At 31.2% G+C, this 23,180-nt stretch overlaps 1 protein-coding gene across 2 annotated transcripts; it reads right to left on the bottom strand.

Moving 5' to 3' along the window:
- Nucleotides 1–7,671: 7,671 nt before the first annotated feature.
- LOC139489007 (ER lumen protein-retaining receptor 2) lies at nt 7,672–17,500 on the bottom strand. Of its 2 annotated transcripts, XM_071275029.1 has the most exons (5): nt 17,270–17,479; nt 15,835–16,094; nt 14,826–15,078; nt 12,221–12,300; nt 7,672–10,752 (listed from the first exon to the last, which is right to left on the bottom strand). In XM_071275029.1, the coding sequence occupies exons 1-4, from the start codon at nt 17,358–17,360 to the stop codon at nt 12,233–12,235; spliced, it is 672 nt and encodes a 223-aa protein (XP_071131130.1). In that variant the 5' UTR covers nt 17,361–17,479; the 3' UTR covers nt 7,672–10,752; nt 12,221–12,232. The 2 variants fall into 2 exon arrangements, with proteins under 2 accessions (XP_071131130.1, XP_071131131.1); XM_071275030.1 differs by lacking the exon at nt 12,221–12,300 and having other exon boundaries at nt 17,270–17,500.
- Between the last annotated feature and the right edge of the window lie 5,680 nt (nt 17,501–23,180).

Here is a 23,180-nt window from a genome sequence, read left to right as displayed (position 1 = left end):
TTTTTTGGCAGCTTCGGAAGACAGTGAGTGCAAAGTTCATAGTTGGAACTTTCATTGTATTTGGTTTACTGTACAAGAAAAAATAGAGTTATCCCTCTTTGTACAGGAAATTTGGAAGATGTGGTATGAATTCTAATGAGACAACTCTTTATCTCCATGTGATAAATCATTTTCAATCAGTATGATAGATGTGTGAAAGGATGAATGAATACACATGTAGTTGTTATAATTCACATGCCTGTCTTTGGTTCCTCTGATTACATTTTTTAGTTTTAAATGAAAGCATCTGATCTTAAATTTGAATTTAAAATGTTGTCATTATATGAAAAATTGGAATTCGGACAGGATTCATTTCATCGAGTGTATGGATGTCGTATATTAATAAATAATGGACATCCCCTTCAAATAGCTGGGTTGCAACATTTGTGACTAATCAAGATTCAGATTCAGATTCAGATTCAACAGTTTATTGTTTAAGTCTCATATGTACACCATAATTAAAACAAGATACAATTATATAATTAAATATACAGTAAACATAATTTTATTAAAACAATTAGATATATGTATGTGCCAAATTCTTAAAAGAGTTATGAGAGACTATTAAAATACATATCTATACTACAAATAGTTAATGATATAAAATACTGTTTCTCCTTGTTAATATGTTATTGCAGGTTTTGGCAACAATATTACACACATTGGTATTTTTAAAATATATATAAATTTTTCTGTATCAGACAAGTTTAAAAACATATCATTATGACACAATAAATCAATAAACATAGCATGTCTTAGATCTTCATACAATGGACAATTTAAAATGTTTTTCGTCCTCTAAAATATTGCAGTTAAAAGACTCTTTTCGTCTAGATTTTACTTTTCATATCGACCAGTTTCAATTTTTAATGGTGCTACACCACATCTAAATTGTGAAAAGCACTACGATGACGCAGCTGCATTTTCTGTAAGAAACATTGGTCAGTGTTATAAGTATGTTTAAAAAGTTTATATGTTCTCAATTTACAACCAGTACTATATGAAAAAATTCTTGTACACCAGTCTTTTTTTATATTTATCAAACATTTTCTCTTCTTACTGACATTATCAATATGGAATGTTAACAACAACGCCGTCTTATGGATCTTCATTGAAAGCTATAAGAGTTAAAAACATGGAATCTCTCATAAATTTTGTTAAAAAATTACTAAGACCCCACTCCCCCTCTTTCTTCTAAGTTCAACAGCCTGAAAAAATTAGCAGAAAAAACCGACAACAATATTTGAATATTTCATTCAAACAAAATGTCCAATGCATTTGAATGAACTAAATTCAAACTTAATACATTTTACAATTAAAGCTTTGCATAAGGGACTAAGATCATAAAATAGAAAATTGTAGTCATATTAACATATGAATACAAATGGTACATGTAAAACCTGCAAAGTCATCGAGAAAGATTCTCATTTTATTCTGAAATGCTACTTTCTAGTACACTTGGTACAATCAAAAACCGGGTAATAAATTGTTCAAATAGGGCCTTTGAAAATAGTGGAATTAATTACTTTTGTAGTGTTGAAAATTCGTTGGAAGTACTTGATAAAATGCATGCTTATATTGGTGATTTCGAATCTGTTCAAAGTTTTGATTTTTCTACCCTATATACCACTTTGCATCATAATCTTATTAAGAAAAAAATCACACAAGTCAGAATGCGAATATATATGTTCAAACTCTTTTAGGTCAATTTTTAGTAACAAAAAAAACAAAAGAACTATGTCATTTGCACCTGCTTTGATACTATAACAGCCCTTGAATTTTTACTAGATCACATTTTTGTTCCGGCTATGGAGATTCTGTATATCGCTAATTCCAATGGGGACAAACTGTGCACCACTTCTGATTGCTAACTTTTTTCTGTATTGTTATAAGTTACAATTTATGACTAAAATCAGCAAAGACCTATAGAAACAACATCTGATACAAACATTTAATACCGTTTTAGATATTTGGAAGATATATTATCTCTCAATATGATGACGACTTAAAGTATGAACACTAAAGAGAAGTATCTTGCCGAACTGGTTGTAAATAAAGCTAATACAAATTCAAATTCAAATTCAAATATATTTTATTGCTAATCAAAGCGCCCACAAGGAGCAGAACAATCAACATTAATTAGATACAAATGATTACAAGTGATTCAATATGATTAAGACACAATGTTATATAAAAAAAAAACAAAAAAACAAAAAAACAACCAAACCAAAAAATATTTATTACTTAAGACAAGTACAAGAATACAACAAGCACAGTGTTTAATAATATAAGGGGGGTCACTGGGCATTTCTATATCTATATATCATTTAAGGAAACTTTCCTATATGAGGATAAATTTTCCAATAATTATCCGAGTTTCTGGAGTATGAAAGTATCTTCAGAGGACATTAGCCAAATAAATTGTACTTTAATATCTAAACCACTAAAATTTTTAAACCGTTGTTTTATTTCATTTAAAAAGTTGAAACGCATATTTGAAAGTTTGTGGTACTGAAGAAGAAAATGAATTTCATCCTCAACCTCAGTACCGCACAATTTACAGATACGTTCTGACACTGTCAGATTTTTGTACCTTCCCCTCTCAATCTCTAAATCGTGAGCACTGATACGGAATTTTGTTAAATAATGTCTATATCTAAAATTTTCCTGCAAAAGGTAATTTTCTAAGCAAAATCTGCTTTTAAAAAGTCTATAAGTTCTGAGCTTGTTACCATATAGTTTATTGCCTCTGAAATCATTATTAAGCTCAGTTTGCCATATTAAATCATATTTTGATTGCATCTTTTTGCATAAATAGTTTTTTAACTTCGTCTTTAAATTAAGTGCATAATTTTCATTGATGCTAAAGTATTTAAATAAAGTTTGAATACTGGTATACCAGCTCTTTTTCTGCTCATCATGTAGAGATTTTGAGATGTTGAAAGCCTCTTTTAATAATAAGTCATCAGATTTTTTTTTTTTTTTTTTTTTTTTTTTTTTTATGAACTAACAATAACCACTGTCCTTTCCTAGATATCTATAACTTAAACGGGAAGCTTAATACCGAAATGTATGATAAAAGAGATGATTTTTCATTTTTAAATTGTTATAATTATCCATTTTTAGATGGTGAAGTTCATTTGTCCGGCATCTTATGGTGTTCTATTAGCTCGTGTTTGAAACAACGTATATTTCCTTTTAACGAAAGAAATCTCTGTATTACTGAAAAATTATTACAGCAGGCGATTTTGAGATATCACAAACTAGTCAAAACATTTACTAAATGTTATCATCGGTACAAGGACATCATTCGTAAATATAAATATAAATCAACATGCAGACATCTTATACGTTCAGTTATTTCACATCAAAAGATGACTCTGAGATGACGAGCATCACTAATGTACCTTTTTGTTTTCATTATAAGATCCCTTTAGGTCCATTATATCTCTCATTTATCTTAGTGAATCAAACTGACTAGCTCGGCGTTACTGTGCAATTCTTTAACTAACTGATGCCCGAACAACTTCTCAGTATAAGTTAGCGGAACCCCATTTTAAAATCAACATAAAGTATAAAATCCAGCGCTCTAGATTAAAATTTCAACACTGCGAGAGCCTCATGGGTAGTTAAGGTGGTTAACATTCTCTATTAATTAAATGTAACCATGATAAAACTACCATCAACCTGTTTCTTAGTTTTAAGCTTGACAGCACATAACATGCACATGCGGTATGGCGGTATTATAAAAAAGAAACATGCGGAAATACTCCATAGGATGATGAATGATCATACTGATGTTGCATTACCTTTTAATATTATGATTGTTTGTGTGTTGTTTGTTTAACATCCGAGATGAACAACAACCAGATTAGTGCATAAGGTGAGAAGTCTCGCCTACTTTATTGATCATGACAAAGCCATGATATAATTCATGGCGTGATGTGTTTTTGATCATGATTGCATTTTATTTTGAAAGCTTTAAGAACGACTCTTTAATTCATGATCAAGGATTAATGAAAATGGGGTTAAGGTCTGGTGGCATCTACCAGACAAACGCGCGCAAGCATTACCATATACTTAAATATATAGTTGACTTATAGCGCATTGCTTCTGAGAAACGAACCTATTAATGAAAACTAAACCTTGACCAATGAACTATGAATACTAGGACAATGTCAGACGAAAATTCAAATCTTGCAATCACTCCTTACACCTAATAAATATGCACGATGTCGGACAAATATTTTGAAGATATCTTTCATCAAAGGGCAATAACTTTCAAATTTCAGCTTATTTGTTGATATAAAAAAGATGTGGTATGATCTTGTTTTGCTGATCATATTTGCACTTTAAAGTTTCTCTATATATAAGGAAGAAAAAGAAAAAAGTTTCTCTAAATATATCATAGTTTTAAAGATAATAAGCAAAAATGAAAAACAAATGATGAAAGGAGTAGGTTCAGTAAGACCTCTTTTTGGCCCCAAAATATAGCAGTTTTACAAAAGTATGAAAATGTAATCTTTTATCCATTTACTGGAAAGTAGAATGCTTCTGCTACATAAATATGGGCTGTTTTTGACAATACAATGCACATTTCCAGACCATATGAGTATTTGGACCGTACGCGTACGGTCCGGACCGTATACGTATACTCGTACGGTCCGACCATACGCGTACGGTCGGACCGTATGAGTATACGCGTACGGTCCAGCTGATCATACTTTTTGGGATCATATGAGTTACAGGAGCGATGAGAGATCGGTTTTTAATTAGATTGATGGCCGATGATAAAGTGAATAAGCGAACAATTGAAATTAAATATGTGCTTAATTGTATATCCGTGAATTCTATTTTGTTACTCTGGCCGAAGGTGACACTTGCTTCTAATAAGAACGTCGTATTTTTTACATTTACATGTTTTGTTAATGCATGTTCCTTTGCGTATGCATTTCTTTTGTAAAGTTCATAAATATTCTAAAACAATTGTTCTCCCACATTGTGTTTACTTCCGATAACTTCAATTTCAATGAGCATACTGAGCTGCAATTAATGAATTACCGGCCTGCAAAATACAGGAGATTAACAGATTAAATAAGCGTGATCTTTTTAAATAGTTAAAATATTAAGTTTTTATGTCAAATGCTGTTGAACTTTTTATATTAATTGGAGATATATTAAAGTCATGTTGATCTGTTATATATACATTTGTATCTAATAAACTTGACCAACTTCTTAATATCAGTCAGACCGTATGCGTATTTTGAAAAAGTACGCATACGGTTCAGACCGTACGCGTACGGTCCAAATACTCATACGGTCTGGAACACACATATATCGGGTACTAGCATCATTAAGTCATGCTAAATTACTGAAATCTTCACAATTTGAGCATTTTAGTTAAATTTTAGACGGTTTCCGTCTAAAATGAAAGTGGCCGCATTCGTGTTCATTCATAATATTGAAATGTAAGTTGTATTTGATGATAATACATAACACATATAAAGGTTGAGGATGAACACGGATGCGGCCACTTTCATTTTTGACAAAAAAACAGCTGAAAAGTGACATTTTTTGGCATATTTGATAGATTTTGTATATTTAAGCTTGAATCGGAGCGTTTTTAATGACTAAATCAGTTGAAATCTTTTACATTAACTAATCGAATCAATTTAAATAGACACTTAAGTGTTTAAAAAGTGTCCAAAATCTTTCGTTCGATGAACCTGAAATTTGAGGCCAAAATCGGCCCTTACCGGACCTACTCCTTTGTCATTTAAGGGCAATAACTGCTATAAGTTGTTTGACAGTTTTGCAATTTATGTGTCCTTAGTCTGGAACCTGATGTTCAGTTGTTGTCATTTGTTGATGAGGTTCATAAGTGGTTATGTTTTTATATAAGGTAGATTATACCGTTGGTTTTCCTGTTTGAATGGTTTCACAATAGTCATTTTTTGGGCCCTTTATAGCTTGCTGTTTGTTGTAAGCCAATGCTACATGTTGAAAGTCGAATTTTGAGATATAATGGTTTACTTTTACAAATTGCGACTTGGATGGAGAGTTGTCTCATGGCACTCATACCATATCTTTTTATATCCATTTTACCCCCATGTTCTATTTTGAGCCATGTCTGCATTCTAAGTTGGCTAGCAGGATTATCCTCATTTTTTAAATTACATACGTAAATGATAATTTTGGCTAACTTTGGTTAAATTTGGCAGTGTTGTTTCAGAGAAGATTTTTGTAAAAGTTAATAATGACAAATGAAGACAACAAAGCTGGATGCCAAGCTCAATTGGCCCTTTGGGCTATAATACTGTTAGGGATTAGCTTTTTGTTGAGGGCTGGATGCCAAGCTCAATTGGCCCTTTGGGTTATAATACTGTTAGGGATTAGCTTTTTGTTGAGGGCTGGATGCCAAGCTCAATTGGCCCTTTGGGCTATAATACTGTTAGGGATTAGCTTTTTGTTGAGGGCTGGATGCCAAGCTCAATTGGCCCTTTGGGCTATAATACTGTTAGGGATTAGCTTTTTGTTGAGGGCTGGATGCCAAGCTCAATTGGCCCTTTGGGCTATAATACTGTTAGGGATTAGCTTTTTGTTGAGGGCTGGATGCCAAGCTCAATTGGCCCTTTGGGTTATAATACTGTTAGGGATTAGCTTTTTGTTGAGGGCTGGATGCCAAGCTCAATTGGCCCTTTGAGCTATAATACTGTTAGGGATTAGCTTTTTGTTGAGGGCTGGATGCCAAGCTCAATTGGCCCTTTGGGCTATAATACTGTTAGGGATTAGCTTTTTGTTGAGGGCTGGATGCCAAGCTCAATTGGCCCTTTGGGCTATAATACTGTTAGAGATTAGCTTTTTGTTGAGGGCTGGATGCCAAGCTCAACTGGCCCTTTGGGCTATAATAAAATATGGGATTATCTGTTGTTGAAGGCTGTACGGTGAACTATAATCAAATTCTGTAATTTGATCTGAGCAAGGAGGTTATATGACCTCCTCGATCTGAGGATGTAAGTTTATTCACTGAACACTGAAATTTGCCAGATGAACCCCATGAACTGACCTAATCACAAACTAATACATGTAAACGAGGTTAATAGACCATGTCTGAAGAGGATACAGAGAAATACCATTCTGACCTAATCACAAACTAATACATGTAAACAAGGTTAATAGACCATGTCTGAAGAGGATACTGAGAAATACCATTCTGACCTAATCACAAACTAATACATGTAAACAAGGTTAATAGACCATGTCTGAAGAGGATACTGAGAAATACCATTCTGACCTAATCACAAACTAATACATGTAACCAAGGTTAATAGACCATGTCTGAAGAGGATACTGAGAAATACCTTTCTGACCTAATCACAAACTAATACATGTAACCAAGGTTAATAGACCATGTCTGAAGAGGATACTGAGAAATACCATTCTGACCTAATCACAAACTAATACATGTAACCAAGGTTAATAGACCATGTCTGAAGAGGATACTGAGAAATACCTTTCTGACCTAATCACAAACTAATACATGTAACCAAGGTTAATAGACCATGACTGAGGGGGATACTGAGAAATACCTTTATCCAATATCAATAAGTAGTACAAAAGTTTGAAGAAAAATTAAAACTTGTGATATTTTATTCACATATTAATACATTACAATGCTATTTACACAAACTTTATAATGACTTCATTCTCTTTCATACAATTGCACTTGAAACACGATAAAAAGTTGTCATTCTCTCCACTTCATTGTAGTTAATAGCACTTTTTGTAAAGACACATGGCAATTTAATACAAATTTTCAACTTTTAATGCCAATTTTTCAAAATTTAAGATTGTTTCTGAGAGGACAGAAGAAATAATCAGTCCATATATGATGAAAATAGACTCAGACAGTAAGGGAAAAGTGTTAATCAATGAAAAGCTTTTTTTTTATAAGTACCTTCTTTCAAAAGTTTTAATGTGAATTCTATTCATTTCCTCCAAAAAATTGTTTATTAAACTATTTACATATATTAAAGCATGATCAATAGCAAGATGTCATTACTTTCTGATAGTTTAAGATAGGCAATTACACACTATTCTAAGAATTGGGAATACACTTGATCTGTACAGTCTACAGAGGAAATTGGTTGGACAGGTTTCATGGTGTATAAAAGAAAACAGGGAAGACAAGATCTGAAGAAATTAAAGACGTGATTAATTAACAAAAAAAAAAAAAAAAAAACACATATAGATGAGCCATTAGAATAAGGCAAGACAATATTTTAAAATCTAACATCTGTTGGAAGATTGTAACAGACAACCTCATTCACTCTGTCAAAGCAACCAATAAAATTGCAAGATCAGATAGTTACTCTATACAACATATCAGATTCTAATGCAATCTCTTTCATTGGATTTAGCTAAATAACATTTGTGTAAAAAAAATTGCAACTGAGGACCTACATTGGAAGAGTTGACATATTGAATCATGAAATCCAACAAAAATAGCTAGGTTACCAAATTTGAAACAATAAAATCTGTGATATACATCTTTAAGCCTTTGCATACAATTCAATTATTCCCTAAATCCATTGGTTTTGATCCATGTTAATGAAATACTGATATTTATGTCAATGAAGTTATAAGGGTATACACACAGACATTTCTTCAATACATCTATCTACATTTCCGATTCATTTCCCTAGAAAATAACATTACGCCACTGACATGGATGCATCAATATGGTAAATTCAGAAAAAAGGAAATATAGAGGTCCATCAATTCATTAAAACAAAATCTTCCTATTAATTTTAACAATTAAAAAAAAATCTTTCAGCAGGTAAAAAGTTTGTCCATTTGGCATTTAACCAAACTGAAATGTCAATAAACACATAAATGTAACAGACATGGATTACAATTTGGATTTTTCTAATGTTCATGCTTGAATTAATATATACTTCAATAATATCTTTATATAGTCTTTTTAGAAAGAAACTTTACATGTTATCAAATAGGTGTATTAAAATGGATTTCATACAAATTATGGTACACCATGTTTAAATATACAATTGAACTTTAATATCTTATTGTTTTAATGCACTTGCAATTGTTTTTTTTACAGTAAATCAAGTTGCTCAGTAAAATATTTTAAAATAGTTTCTGTTCTCATAATATACTTGTTACATCTTACTGTGAGCATAAGTCACCTTGCTACTTTCATGACTTTGTTCATTAATAATAAAAAAAAATTTCAATGGTATTTTTAAACTGTGCACATATCAAAATCAGAAAAGTAGAAAAGATAAAAGTATATAGCTTTAACACTTGATACCAACAATGCATTAACAAAACTTATATTCTTTAACATTCTATATATCAAAACATACATTTAAAACAATCGTTCATAATGAATAACTCTAATGTATATTTCAAATTACAATTCAAAATGTACTATCATATATTTGTATATTGTGTTACCAAGTTTTTTTTTAGTTCTACTCAATATATTCAAAGCAATAAAAAATTCCACATACCAATACATGTACATGTGATAATTCATAGAATACATGTATACAAGATGTACATAAAAAAAATAAATAAAACTTTTTTGCCATCATAAACTTTTTCCCTATTTCAAAACCAGTTGTACAATAGTTCTTGTTATTCCAAATTTTACAAGTAGTCTAAATATATCTTTCAATGTTTGTCATCAGATCAAATCATCTTATATCATGCTTTGGAACACATCTTAAACCTGCACTTTTAAAAAAATAAGACTTGTGGGGTATAAAATGAGACAGAAACATTTTGGGTCTATTTTTGGTTGGTGGAAGATCTATAAAGCAACAGGAATCACTGTTTTACAGCAATAATAGATAACACACTTAATTATTGGAGTATGCTTTTTCCTTCATCCTTTAAAACATATATTAATCTCTCTACATGTATTATATAAACTAGATGTCAAACTTTCAACAATGTATTTAAACTCTTTTTACTCTATGCCATTTTCTACATTTTAAATTCATAATCATAAATAAAATTTGTTAACAGTTTTAATTCATTTGATGAATATGGACTTATTCTACCTAAAATGTACATGTATTTCTAAAGTTATGACCTTTTGTTTAACAGCAAATTGACTTAATGAAGCATGGACAAATTGTAAAATGTTAATCTATATTGGAGATAACAGCAATGCAATTGCTAGTTAAATACATTTAATCATGAAAAACATGTTAAATAAAAAATATAGTTCTAAAATTTATCTATCGAATTGAAAAATGTAGGCTTTTTTTCTCTGTCTAAGTGAAGTTGTGTGGAAATAAATAAATGAAACAGTTGATAAAGCCAACAAGCCTTCATAATTAAAATAAATTAATTACAAATTTAAAAAATAACTTCCATGATTCCTATTTGTCAAATTTCTTATATCTCTACGAGTAGCATTGTAATTTGTAAACCCTGGTTTAATCTGTACAACAAACAATTGGCACAATCTTCTTTATCCATGCATCTGGTGTTCATCAACTTATCATTGACAACCAAAAAAAAAAGCACCAGTAATCGCTCACTTTCTCACGCATGCAAAATATTAGAAATGGTTCCTAACTTCCCAAAATAAAAAAGTCAGAATTATCATAATGGTCCATGACTTCAGTCAGTCAGTATCTAAGATTTAGGCTGGTAAAGATATCTTCTTTCCTTTCATCACTGAAATAGAAAGAAAAAATCATTAATACATGTACAATTGATAGCAAATGTTTCAGACAACTCAATAAAAAGAAAAAGACGAAAACATCTTTATGAAACACTTTTACAGATATGACCAAGATAAGAAGTGAATCTGAAAAATGTTTATGATGTGTTGTTGTGAATGTTGTTAGATATTCAACAAACCATCGTTTTTGATATAACAATTTACATGTATATTTGAAGCAAACAGACCTACAAAGAAGGGGAAGTAACTCACTATCGAACAGGTTCAAACTGTATGATACTATCTTTTCTTTCCTCACCCTGTTGTTGGTTAACAATTTTATGCTTAGGGTTTCTTTGAATGAGAAATGTCATTGGAGGGACAAAAAAATGCACATATTTCTTAACTGTTTCAATTTTTAAAGTCAAACTTCCATAAGTTCTATCATAAAACAGTTTTCCACAGTCTTATAACGTCAATATATCATGCATTGTTGTTAACCAAGCCTTTTAAACATGTTAAAAAGATTATATTATAGGTGAGTTGCTATTGTTGTTTCTTTAGTTGAACATACTTTGAGGAACACTGACAAACAGATTAAATTACACTGAATATTCCGAACTTTCAAATGTAAAATTGTGTGAAAATTCAAATGATAAGTCAAAGATCTTTGAACAACATATTTTAGACCTCACTCAACTATGAGATTGTGCTTTAACAAGCCCTTTATACATGTATGTTATAGTACTTAAAAGAAGGGAAAATTATGTATCAAATTATTCTGAGTTTTAAATAGATAATACTAAATTACTAACACATTAATTCCTAGTATTAAACATGTATATGTATATATTGAAAATTCAAAAATACACTTGTTATTACATGTATAATATAATGTTATAAAAATGTTGTTTCATAAAATTACTTAAGTTAGTTTTAATAGCAAGAGAATATGCACAATTACCAGAATGTTACAGAATGATGAAAATGGTACATGAATGACAAAACAACAGACACAAAACAAAAAAAACATACAATGTACATGTGCAAACTAAAAATAAAAGATTTGAAGATTTCAGGACTAGGCAAAAAAAACCATGTGTTTCTGGTTTTAATATTTTGAGAAAAAAGTTGGGGGTGATCTATATTTTATAATGTTTTTATATATATGTCTCTTTCATTACAGTTGCATTTGATACAGGCATTGCAATTAAGTTAAATTAAATGCCTGAACAGCATTTATAAGAAAATTTGATATAGCTACAATAATTAATTGTGCCAGGGACGAACTATAAAATGGTCAGTCAGAAAACCAGAAACACAATTTTTCTTCTTCTGTATTATTAACTCCCTTACACTCTCAACCAAAGGTAAAATGTGGGGTTAGTGAGCTACCACCATGCTAATTAAATGACAGAACAAAAACAAGCGTTCCAAATGCAATGAAAATACAAACAGAAATGTTTGATGTTGTTTACGTACAAGTGTGACTGTTTAAACTTCCAGCAAAGGGGATTCCTTGAAAACAATCTCATTATTTGTAAACAGCAGAGAGCCCTTTCCTGAAAAAAGCAGATTTTGCCATGTCAATAATGTTGCGAACGTGTACATCCAAATTCTTTTAGAAAGTTATTTTGTTGCAGAAGTTTATATCCCCTTTGCATGGAAAGTCAGTCTTCATAAATCTTATATAATTTTTTCAGCTAATTAAGATTTTCATCTTTTACCGCAACCTTAATTTGTTTTTACTGGACTTTCAATTTTTTCCCTGAAAAGATGGTCCAATACAGTCATTTGAGATTGCATTTAATCAAACCAATTTTCACTGGACCTCCACAATTGTCAGAAGAACCTTTGGTGTAAATCATACATTTTGTATGTAGAAAAGCTTGCTGCAAATTGAAGATTAAAAAAACAAACCAGGGCTTTCCATTGAAGCCGGTAGCCGGCGGAAATCCGCCGTTTGCGGTGGCTTCAAGTGCCGGCTACTTCACTGACAAAAATATAAATTCAAAAAGAAAATAATATCTTTTTCAAATGTTTACAGGCAGTCGAGAGACGTATTTTCGCAAAGTCGCGGTCACGATAAACAAGGATGAAAAGTCAGTATTTACCTTGGGCTAAATATAGATCACATGAATTCAGGTCACTGATTGGTTGTCTATTTAAAGTCAGAATGCATCGTTTCTTTTCAAAGATAACAAGAGAGACGTTCCGGTGGTCATTGAATGATAACAATAGAGACGTTCCGAGGGTCATTAACTCGTTGGCTTTTTTTACTTTTAAAACGTGAAGACAATCATATAGGATGACTATCTTATGTTATGGAATAATATCAGTCAAATTAAAGAAAGTGTTGTAGATCATATTGTTCAGAATCTGGAAAACAGTATCTTTTGAAGTTCATTTTTCAAAGCCCACGTGGTGTTCAGAGAATCAAGGTCAAAAACGAAAGTAGAATATTGTCGACTCGACCTCAAATAAATAACATTTCCAAATGATTTATGTATCCGACTTATTGAACAGTTTACAAAAAAAAGAGAAAATCAGAGGATATATCAATTTTCTGTCAATGCTTGAAAAATAATTGTATAATTTTAGTTACGCGTACCAGTCTTTAGAGAGAAAAGGGGGGTCATTTGTTTACAAATTCACGTAGTTCTGCAAAATAAATCAATCAAGATTTTTAACAAACCGGATTATTATATAAATAAATCTCTTTTAGAAGTAAATGAATTTTAAGCATAAATAAATGAAAATAAAAAACTATAACATAAAAAAAAAATTCTTTGAGATTTTTTTTTCTTTAATTTCATACATAAAAAATGGACATTTGAAAGATGAAATTAGGTGCCAGGAGATTGCGAGAATGCAGGATTTTGCTCTATTTATGGCAGAGCTTCTGGGGGCCTTGAGCGGCCCCCAGACCCCCTGCCGTAAGGCACCAAGCTTACAGCTTGGTGGACGTTCGGCTTTGCCGAACGCATGTTACAGCCGCCTATAATTTTAATTCAGCCTTCTACTTCAATTTCAATGGAAAGCCCTGACAAACTCATAAAAAAAGAAATTTTTGTACACCAGACATCTATTCTAAAAAAGACTGGTCAATGACATATGAATAAAAAATTTAAAAGGCCAAATAAAATATTAAGTTGGAGAGCATAGCTTATAAAAAAAATCCCAAAGGGTTAGCCAAATACAGTAAAGCTAATCTATGAGAAAACATAATTTTTAATTCATTGAATTTTGTGAATTAAAGGTGCAAACCAGACAACTTTCTGTCCTGCAAATATTTCTTCTAGTAGTGAATATCTGAATAAGGTGCTGTATTCAATTCAATTATATATATATATTCTTCTCTTTGAAAAAATTGTAGTGTTACATTATCATGGGAGATAACTCATACACACATTTTTTTTTAATGTTTGAAACTTAAACAATGAGAGTGCATTACAAAAGTTTATAATGCCAATGGGTTGGTATAATAAGTTAACCATTTTTTTCATCTTCTGGACTTAAAATTTAGTCTAGATATCATCTTTTATTACAAAAGATACTTAAAAAGTTCACATTTTGTAATATCTCATTTCAGTATGAGGAAAACTTACATTTGTTACATGTATCTGCTAACGAACAACTCAAAAATGTTAATCTAGTTATTTGACAAACCATCAGTTGTAAACATGGTAAAGCAACACAGATTATCAAATGGAAGTACATGTAATAACAAACTCTGTAATTTGCAAGATACTGTAGAAAAACGATCTGAAATTCACTTTCACACAATATTTCAATGTCTGATATCATAATGAAGCTGAATAATATGCAACAAAACAATTCCACGCTTAGTGGGTATAACAAAAATCATAGTAATGTGTAGCAAAATAGGAAGTGACTGCACATCAAATCATATTTTAATCAATTTGTTGGAATTTATCATAGACTAAAACTTTGTTCCACCAAAATTATACATGTACTTTTTCTAAATGAACACAATATCTAACCATATTTTTTATGTCCCAACCACAAAAATGGTCACACCCATGATATTTAAACAAATCCTTGATAGATAACAAAAAATACCAACCCTTTGTAATATAAAGATAAAAGAAGTCACAATACAATATTGTCTGTACTACACCAGCTACCACTGCGATAAGATCGAAGAATCCCTCAGCGTAATATCGGTAGATCCAGTTACACAAATACAGGGCACGGTAAGATCCCAAGGCAAACAGGTAGTGGCTGGTAATTGTTTCTGCCTCTCCAGTTTTACTGATCATAAATAGCTGAGGCAAGATGGCAACTGATTCCAAGTAGATGGAAAATGTCCATATAATCTGGAAAAAAAGATGAAAAGTTGTGGACATTTGGCATGTTTTGTTCTCACTTTTGGAAAAAGGGGGTACATTTGTAATACAATGAACACTCCTGAATCATACAATTCAATTCAATATTTTATTTATGTCTCACCTTATGTATAAAATTACACAATACATTTATAAAGGATACATTTTGTATACATGAGCCAATCTGTACAAATTTATGAGAGACGATAATCAACTAAAACAATATGTATATGTACATAATAATATTAAACTTGAATGGTAAAATTATACAACAAAAGTATTCAATTATTATTTACAATATAAAACTTCTTGACGTCTTTTAAGAATAAAATTACAGATTTTGGCACATAGTTTTATAATATCTTGATTCGAAAATAAAAATACCATTTTCTGACAATCTGCAAAACTATAAAAATATTCATTAATTTTTAGAGACATACATTTTTACAAATGTACATGTACAACATTACATGTAAATACCTCATATTTTTAATGATTTATCTTTGCCAATATTTAACTTCTGGATACTGTAAATGAAGAAGTTTTCTCTCTTAAATCATTGTTATTAATAAACATTTCATGTCAAAGATTGGAAAAAAATCATTATAACAATGGAATAATCATTAATTTTTGTCTTTGGCACTATATCATTGGACAATATTTTGTTTTCAATGTAGTTTTTAAAATAGCTTTAAAATGTAAAACAATTTGAAGGAAGTTATATTCCCACATAAAACTCATACTCACCTCAAGTGGGGCAAACTCATGATTTACAAGAAAGGCTAGACCGCCAACGGGTACAATGAGGAACTCCACACGAAAGGAGTCGTGATTGCTGTCATAGGTAGCTTTGAACTTCATGTAAATCAAATAAATGGTGAAATATACTGTTCCGATGAAAAACACCTTCATACAGGTGTTATAAATAGAAATGAAAGATGTGAAGAGATCCAAGTATCTTGCTGTAAAGACTGTGGCAAACAAAATCTGACTTTTACCAGAAATACCTAAAAAAAGACAAAAAAGACGAAAAAAAATAGTTTATTTTAAGGTAAAATAGAGTATGTTGTAAAAACTTTTGCATTTCAATGTTACACAAAACAACAACATTCTGACATTGAAAAATGAAACAAAATTGCTGAGTCATATATATAGTATAAGACTACATGTATACACTTGTATATTATAAACATGTACATGTTTGATATGCACAAGTGTAATCCACTTGTTAATTAAAACTTCCTAGTCTTTGGTCAGTGTTGGTTCTGACAATTTTATTTCCTATAAGTGGCAATCAGAACCTTCACATTGTTTCCAATTGTTTGGATTCAGTACCCTTCAGGTCTAACACTGGATGAGAAAAGAAGTCTTGTGAAGTGGTACAAATGTAGGGATATATCAAACTAATTTGAAAGTAATCTATTTATATAACTTTCTACTTTCACTTTTGATTACTTTTGTCACCCTGAACAAAACGCATTGCGACTTTAAACCCAATGTATGGGTAATCTTACAAACCAAAAAAAATAAATTTTGTTATTGGTTGAATTTTCTTAGATAAAAACCTTTGAAAACAAATATAACCTTTAGATGTACGCTTTTGAAAATTGTCCTCATGTTGCAGTCTACCAGAGCAACATGTTGACGTAACCAATGTAGTCCAAATAATTTTGACGTCTGGAAGGCTATTTTAAATTTTTGCTCTGACGCCTTCCTGCGTCGATGTACAATGTAAGGCGTCAAAGAAAAAAAATATAATAGCCTTTCAAGATGTCATAATTATTTGGACTTCATGTTTGAAAATGAGAAGAAAAGAGTCATGTTACTTATGATTCAAAGCACTGCCGAGATGCAACTGTATCAAAGTCATGCAATGATGTCAATAGGCATATGACTACCTGTACATTTTGTATGTGTACATATTTGTAAATTAAATATCAATCATGAACATCTGGCCACGTAACAATGCAACAGCTATCGCTCTAGCGATCATTTTATTTAAATCACACACTGATGCTATAGGGAAGATGCATTTATTCTTTCACTGTTTGCAATGGAAAATGATTCATGATCTATTTCTTTGTTTTTGCAAAGACCACGTCATTGAAAACCGTCAACAGTCAACAAACCGGTAAGGTTGGCAAGGTTTACAGACGATTTTTCAAAGAAAGCAGGAACTCACCTGCGACAGAACGAGTCTTCCACATCTTCAATAACAAAATTATGATTGCAGCCAAATGGGACATATCCCCACATAGTCTGAAAATATTCATTTTGGCTGCTAAGTACGTGTTCCACGTTCAAAACCAAATTCTATGGCGGCTGCGGACGTGGCCTGCAATGACTTGTGGGAAATATTTGACAACAAAAGGGAAGCAACTCTAACTATTCTAAGTCTTAAAACCAGGAAGACATCGTCTGACATCAATATGATTGCATGATTGATTGATCCTCGAGGATTGATGATTGGGTCCGTGTAACACTTATCAATTCAAAGTTTTAAAAAGTTTTGAAATTTTGATCAGAGTTTTAAAATATCAAAATTTCAAATCATGTGTGTAAAAGTTTTGAAATTTAGAAATTTTAACCAAATTATTAAAATATTAAAATTCTAAATATCGTTTACAAATTTGATAGTTTAGGAAATTAAAATTGATCAAACTTTTAAAATACTAAACTTTACGTGTAATTTTGATTATTTCACTTTTTGAAAGTTTGATTTTTTAAATTTTTGATTAAGATATCAAAAATAGAAAAGGGGCAAAAAGAGGGGTACCTGTAAAAAGCGAAAGGAAATAAAAGCGGAACGAAAAGAAACAATATGAATTGAAAACATACTGATACTTAAAAGTTAATGTCTAGAGTACAGGCCAAGTAGCTAAACGGTTGGTGATGTTAGTGTATCAAAAGTGTTTTTGTTCAAATCCGGTTGAGGGACAAAGATTCATCAAAAAAGGCCTGCTGACCCCAGTCCACAAAAAAGACAAAGACCCTACTATGCCATCCAACTATAGAGGCATCACAGTTATTTCCATCATATGTAAGATTTTGGAGCTTTGTATTAGAGCTAGAATCGAGGATACACTAAATAAACATCAAAACAAGCTTCAGAAAGGTTTCACTAAAGGTGCATCCTCGATTCATATTGCTCTTCTCCTCTCTGAAGCAATTAACGAAGCCAAAGATAAAAACGAGTGTCTCATTCTAATAACTCTGGATGCAGAAAAAGCATTTGACATGGTTGACCATATCCACCTATTTGGAAAATTATATCACCAATTTATTAAGGAATTAATGGAGCATCATGGTTACTATTTAAGGAACTACATTTTTTTTTTATATATAACAAAACAACTACACAAGTTAAATCTCAAGGATACATCTCAGAAACATTTGTAAATGAGCAGGGAGTCAAACAAGGTGGAATTCTCTCTGCCAATTTTTACAAGGCTTATAATAAAAATATCCTACATACTCTTGAATCCACAAACATTGGAATTAAAATTGGAACTAATTACGTGGGGCTGCCCAACGTGCGCGCAGATGACACAATGCTATGTGCTGGTTCAGAACATGATGGCTCAACTCAACTCCGCATCATTGAAAACTGTACCAAAAACGATCGGGTAAAGATAAACAGCAAAAAACTGAAGTTCTACTGATTAACAGATAAGATAAGATAAGATAAGATATTTTTATTTCCAATTATGGGCCCCAAAGGGCATAAACATTACAACATCAATAATTTTTTCATAATACAATACAAACAATGAGGTAAAAAAAAAAAAAAAGTTAAACGAGAACTATTTAAGTTCTTAAAGAATACGTAGATAAAGAATCTATTATAGTATGTTGGTTTTTTTTTTAATACTAATGCATTTTATTACAAGTGTGGTTGATATAGATAACAAACAAGCAGCCCAAAAAGAAAAAAAAAGAAAAATAGATATCCACATATGTATAGTACACAAAAAGTTGGATCAATTAAATATATAATAATTAGCCAAAAAGAAAGTAGAAATTAAACATGTCCATGACTCATCCTGTGTCAGCAGCAAATAGGAAAGCATTATGGTTTCCTAAAGGCAGCTGACACCAGGGGACGATACCTTATGGGCCATAGGCATGTAAAATGTGTGTAAATGTCTCTTTCCTACCTGTATCAAAAGCAAACAAGGAAGCATCATAGGTAACTTGAATGCAGTTGATACCAGGGGACGATGCCTCAAGGATATAAGAGAACATTTGAATAAATAATATATCTTAACAATTATTTTTTTTTCCTAATCGGCTAGTATGTTTGTGATATTCAGATGAATATAATTTTCTATGTCCAATCAAATGTATATACACACATAGATTTCCTTTAACTAATCTTCACTAAGGAAGATGTTTGTATATAAAATTACATATTATTTTAAGTAACTCAACATTTTCTACACTAAATAACCAGATAATTTTGCTTTGACTGTTCATATGATTAAAATAAGAATTATATTGTGCAATATTAGCTAACATACAATTTCTATCATCCTCAAATTTGTTACAATCAAATAGAAAATGAGCCTCATCTTCGACAGTATTGGAAGAACATTTATTACATATTCTGTTAATTCGGGGAATACCCTGATATCTACCTAATTCTATTTGTAATCTATGAGAAGATACACGTAATTTAGTAAAACTTCTTCTAAGTTCAAAATTCTTGATCAATGTTAGATATTTTTCAAAACCAAAATTTGTTTTATATAAAAGGTAGGTTTTCAGTTTACTGTCTGAAAATTTATCTATTTGTTTTTTCCAACAGCTAATAAACAATATTGATAGCTTGGTTTGTATATATTTCTTAAATTTGTATAAGGATTCACAAAATGGAGCATTTATGGCATTTGTATAGTCAATACCAAGTATTTTAAAAACAACATTTATTGAACCATATAACCAGAAGAATAAAGATATAAATCTTCAACTTTTTAATGAAAAAATAGATGAAAAGCAAACCATCAAAGATTTAGGTATTGAAAGACAAGAGAAAAATAATCCAAACGTAGAGAAAAGAATCTCTGCTGCAAGATCGAGCTACAATGTATTCACTATTAGGTGCTGGATTACATGGAATAAATGGTATAAATCCACTATTATCGTATAAACTATGGCGGACATACGTTATACAGAGAATGCTCTATGGAATTGAAATTCTCAACATTACTAAAACTGATATCCAAAAACTAGAAGCTTTTCAGAAAAAAACATATAACCAAATTCTATCCTTACCACAAAGAACTGCCGATGCTGCTATCTATATCTTGCTCGGAGCAGAAACTATTGAGCAACTCGTACATAAAGCTGTCATTTCCCTATTTCTAAGAATACCAAAAGATCCCAACTCAATTGAGTGTAAAATTGGAATTAGACAGCTACTAGCAACAAAAGACGATAAATCAAATAGTTGGTACATAAACGTGGACAAACCCCTCAAATCTTATGATCTTCCATCCGCACATGAGATTATACTAAATCCAGAGAAAAATTGGAAACGATTGACTCACGACGTCATAGACAAAACCTGGAAAAATAGATGGACCGAAATTGCTAGAAGCAAAACAACACTCAAATACATGGAATTAACAACTGGAACTTTAAAAAACCAAACTTCTGTTGGAGCAGTGTCAGAGATCATAAAAGAGATGTTAGCAAAGAGATAATAAAATCCAGGATACTTACAGGAACTTACAAAACCCAAAGTATTACCAACCGATTTGACGAAACAAAATCTGCTGAATGCAAATTGTGCATGGTAGGACCTGAGGATTATAAACACTTCCTAGTCAGGTGTGAAAGTCTGAATTGTGTGAGAAAAATTCATCACAATAGACTAAAATCCCTACTGGAGGATAATCATATCCCTCATTGCAGTATAATTAATTCTGATGAGGACCTTCTCGAATTCTTGATAGACTGTTCTAGGAACAATCTTATAACTGTGTCTCAGCAGAGAGACTTAGAAAGAATCTGCAAAGACTGGATCTATGCATTGCATGCTAAAAGAGCCCAACTTTTGGAAAACAAATGAACAATCAGTTGAGTTCTGTGCTTAACTTGCAAGTGGCTGTCAGTCGTGCGAATGTAACATGTAACAAGTATTATGCTACTTATGTGTATATACTTAATTAAATACTAAGTGATATAGCAAAGTACTTAATAGTTAAAATCATAACTAGAGCATATGAATATAAATTACCCCTGGAAATAATCTTGTAGACCCAAAATTGTATTGACAAACTCTACTGTTTTATTTAAAACTAATGTTTATAGTTTTTTATTCTTATCTTTTACCATTTTAGATTTTAAGTACATATAAACTAATTATGAAACCACACTAGTGCATAAATTTACCCATTGCTAATACGGATTAGTAATTCAAATCATTTTCCTTTTGCTAAGAGAAATTTAAACAGCTGATAAGTTAGTATTTTTATCCATTTTAAAATTTTAAAATATATAGCGTACATACAAGTTCATGTTTTTAACTAATTTTTAGTTTTATCCTATTCTAACTCTGTTACTATTATTTTTAAATTTTAACTAGTACATAGAATTTTAAATAACGCAATTTTAAAAATAGACAAAATTTAAGTAATATGTGTGGTGCATGTGGTTGTTGAATTAGTATTGGAAATGCATGTGGTATTTTTAGATAGATATTGATTGATATGAAAAGGATAATAAAACGAACATGAATTATAATGACAGTTGATGGGATCTGAAGAAAATATAGTTAATTTTGCAGCATTTGATGTCTTATTTAAGCCCAATAGGTCCGAGACCACCATTGTCGTCCCTTGATTTTCGTTGTTCACAAATATAGTCCCTAGTGTTGACAGTGGGTTACTTGCCATTAATTTTTATACCCCTTCCAAATTTATTTCTCCATGTTCACTGCCTCAAATTGCAAGAAGGGGGTTGAAATTACACTGTAAAAAAATTTGGGTCCAGAATTTTAAAGGAAAGTAGTGATTTGGTCCAGCTGAAAAAGGTTGAAAATGAGCACTTCGGAAGCTGTCAAAAGATTTCAAGACGCCCTAAACATAAAATTGGCCATATTTTGAGTTAGAGGCGATGAAGTTTTCTATAAATTTGATATAATTTGTCCCAAAAGTAGTACAACACACTGTAAAAGTTTCTTTGAGAAAGCGCAGGTGGGATTTTTTTTATTTTCATTTATGTTCTAAAAGAAATGCACTACGAATTAATTGTGTTCTCGGACCTATAGCTGTTACTCTATCTCAGCCACATAATAATGCAACCAATCAGAATCTATAAGCACTTAATTCAAGATAGCGTGTATGTCGACTGAAACTAATAGCTCCGCACCGGGATGCGAAGCAAACACCTCAAACGAATGGACAACACCTGTCATATTCCGGCTGACTTGCATGGTACAGGCATTTTCCCATGTTGAAAATGGTGGATTAAACCTGGTTTTATAGCCAACTGAACCTCTCACTTTTATGACAGTCGTATACAATTCCTTTATATCGATAACGATGTGTGAACAAACCAAACCGACATAATAGGTAAACATGTCAAAAATAGGAGTACAGCAGTCAACGTTGTGTTATTATTTTAATCGCTTTAAAACATACAGTCTGATACAGATATATAAACAAACAAATACCACGACACAACAACGTTACGGGATGTATAAGTACAGAGCCACGTCACATGCAAGAAAAAGAAAAAAAAAAAAAAAAAAGGCACACAGACGAAGCACATTAGCAAAAACGAAAGACGAGAATATCGAAATTACCATATAACAATAATACAATGACTGGATATATAAGTACAGATATATGTAGCCAAGAAGCACAAAAGGGCACACAGAAAAAGCATATTACAATAATCATGATAATGAAAAGACAAGAAAACAAAGAATAAGATTTCTTTCAAAACTAATTTCCTATTAAAATAAAGGATATAGACTTTTTTTAACAAGGAATATTAATGACATGGACATGATTTCCTACGAAAATAAGTCTTCGGACATAAACTATCACTGACATTGGACTGGAAACATTCTAGAAAATTGTGTA

This window comes from Mytilus edulis, chromosome 9, assembly GCF_963676685.1.
Source record: "Mytilus edulis chromosome 9, xbMytEdul2.2, whole genome shotgun sequence".
In the NCBI taxonomy this organism is placed as follows: domain Eukaryota; kingdom Metazoa; phylum Mollusca; class Bivalvia; order Mytilida; family Mytilidae; genus Mytilus; species Mytilus edulis.
The sequence above is the reverse complement of the archived record's forward strand: the minus strand, read 5'-3'. Positions and strand labels throughout refer to the sequence as shown.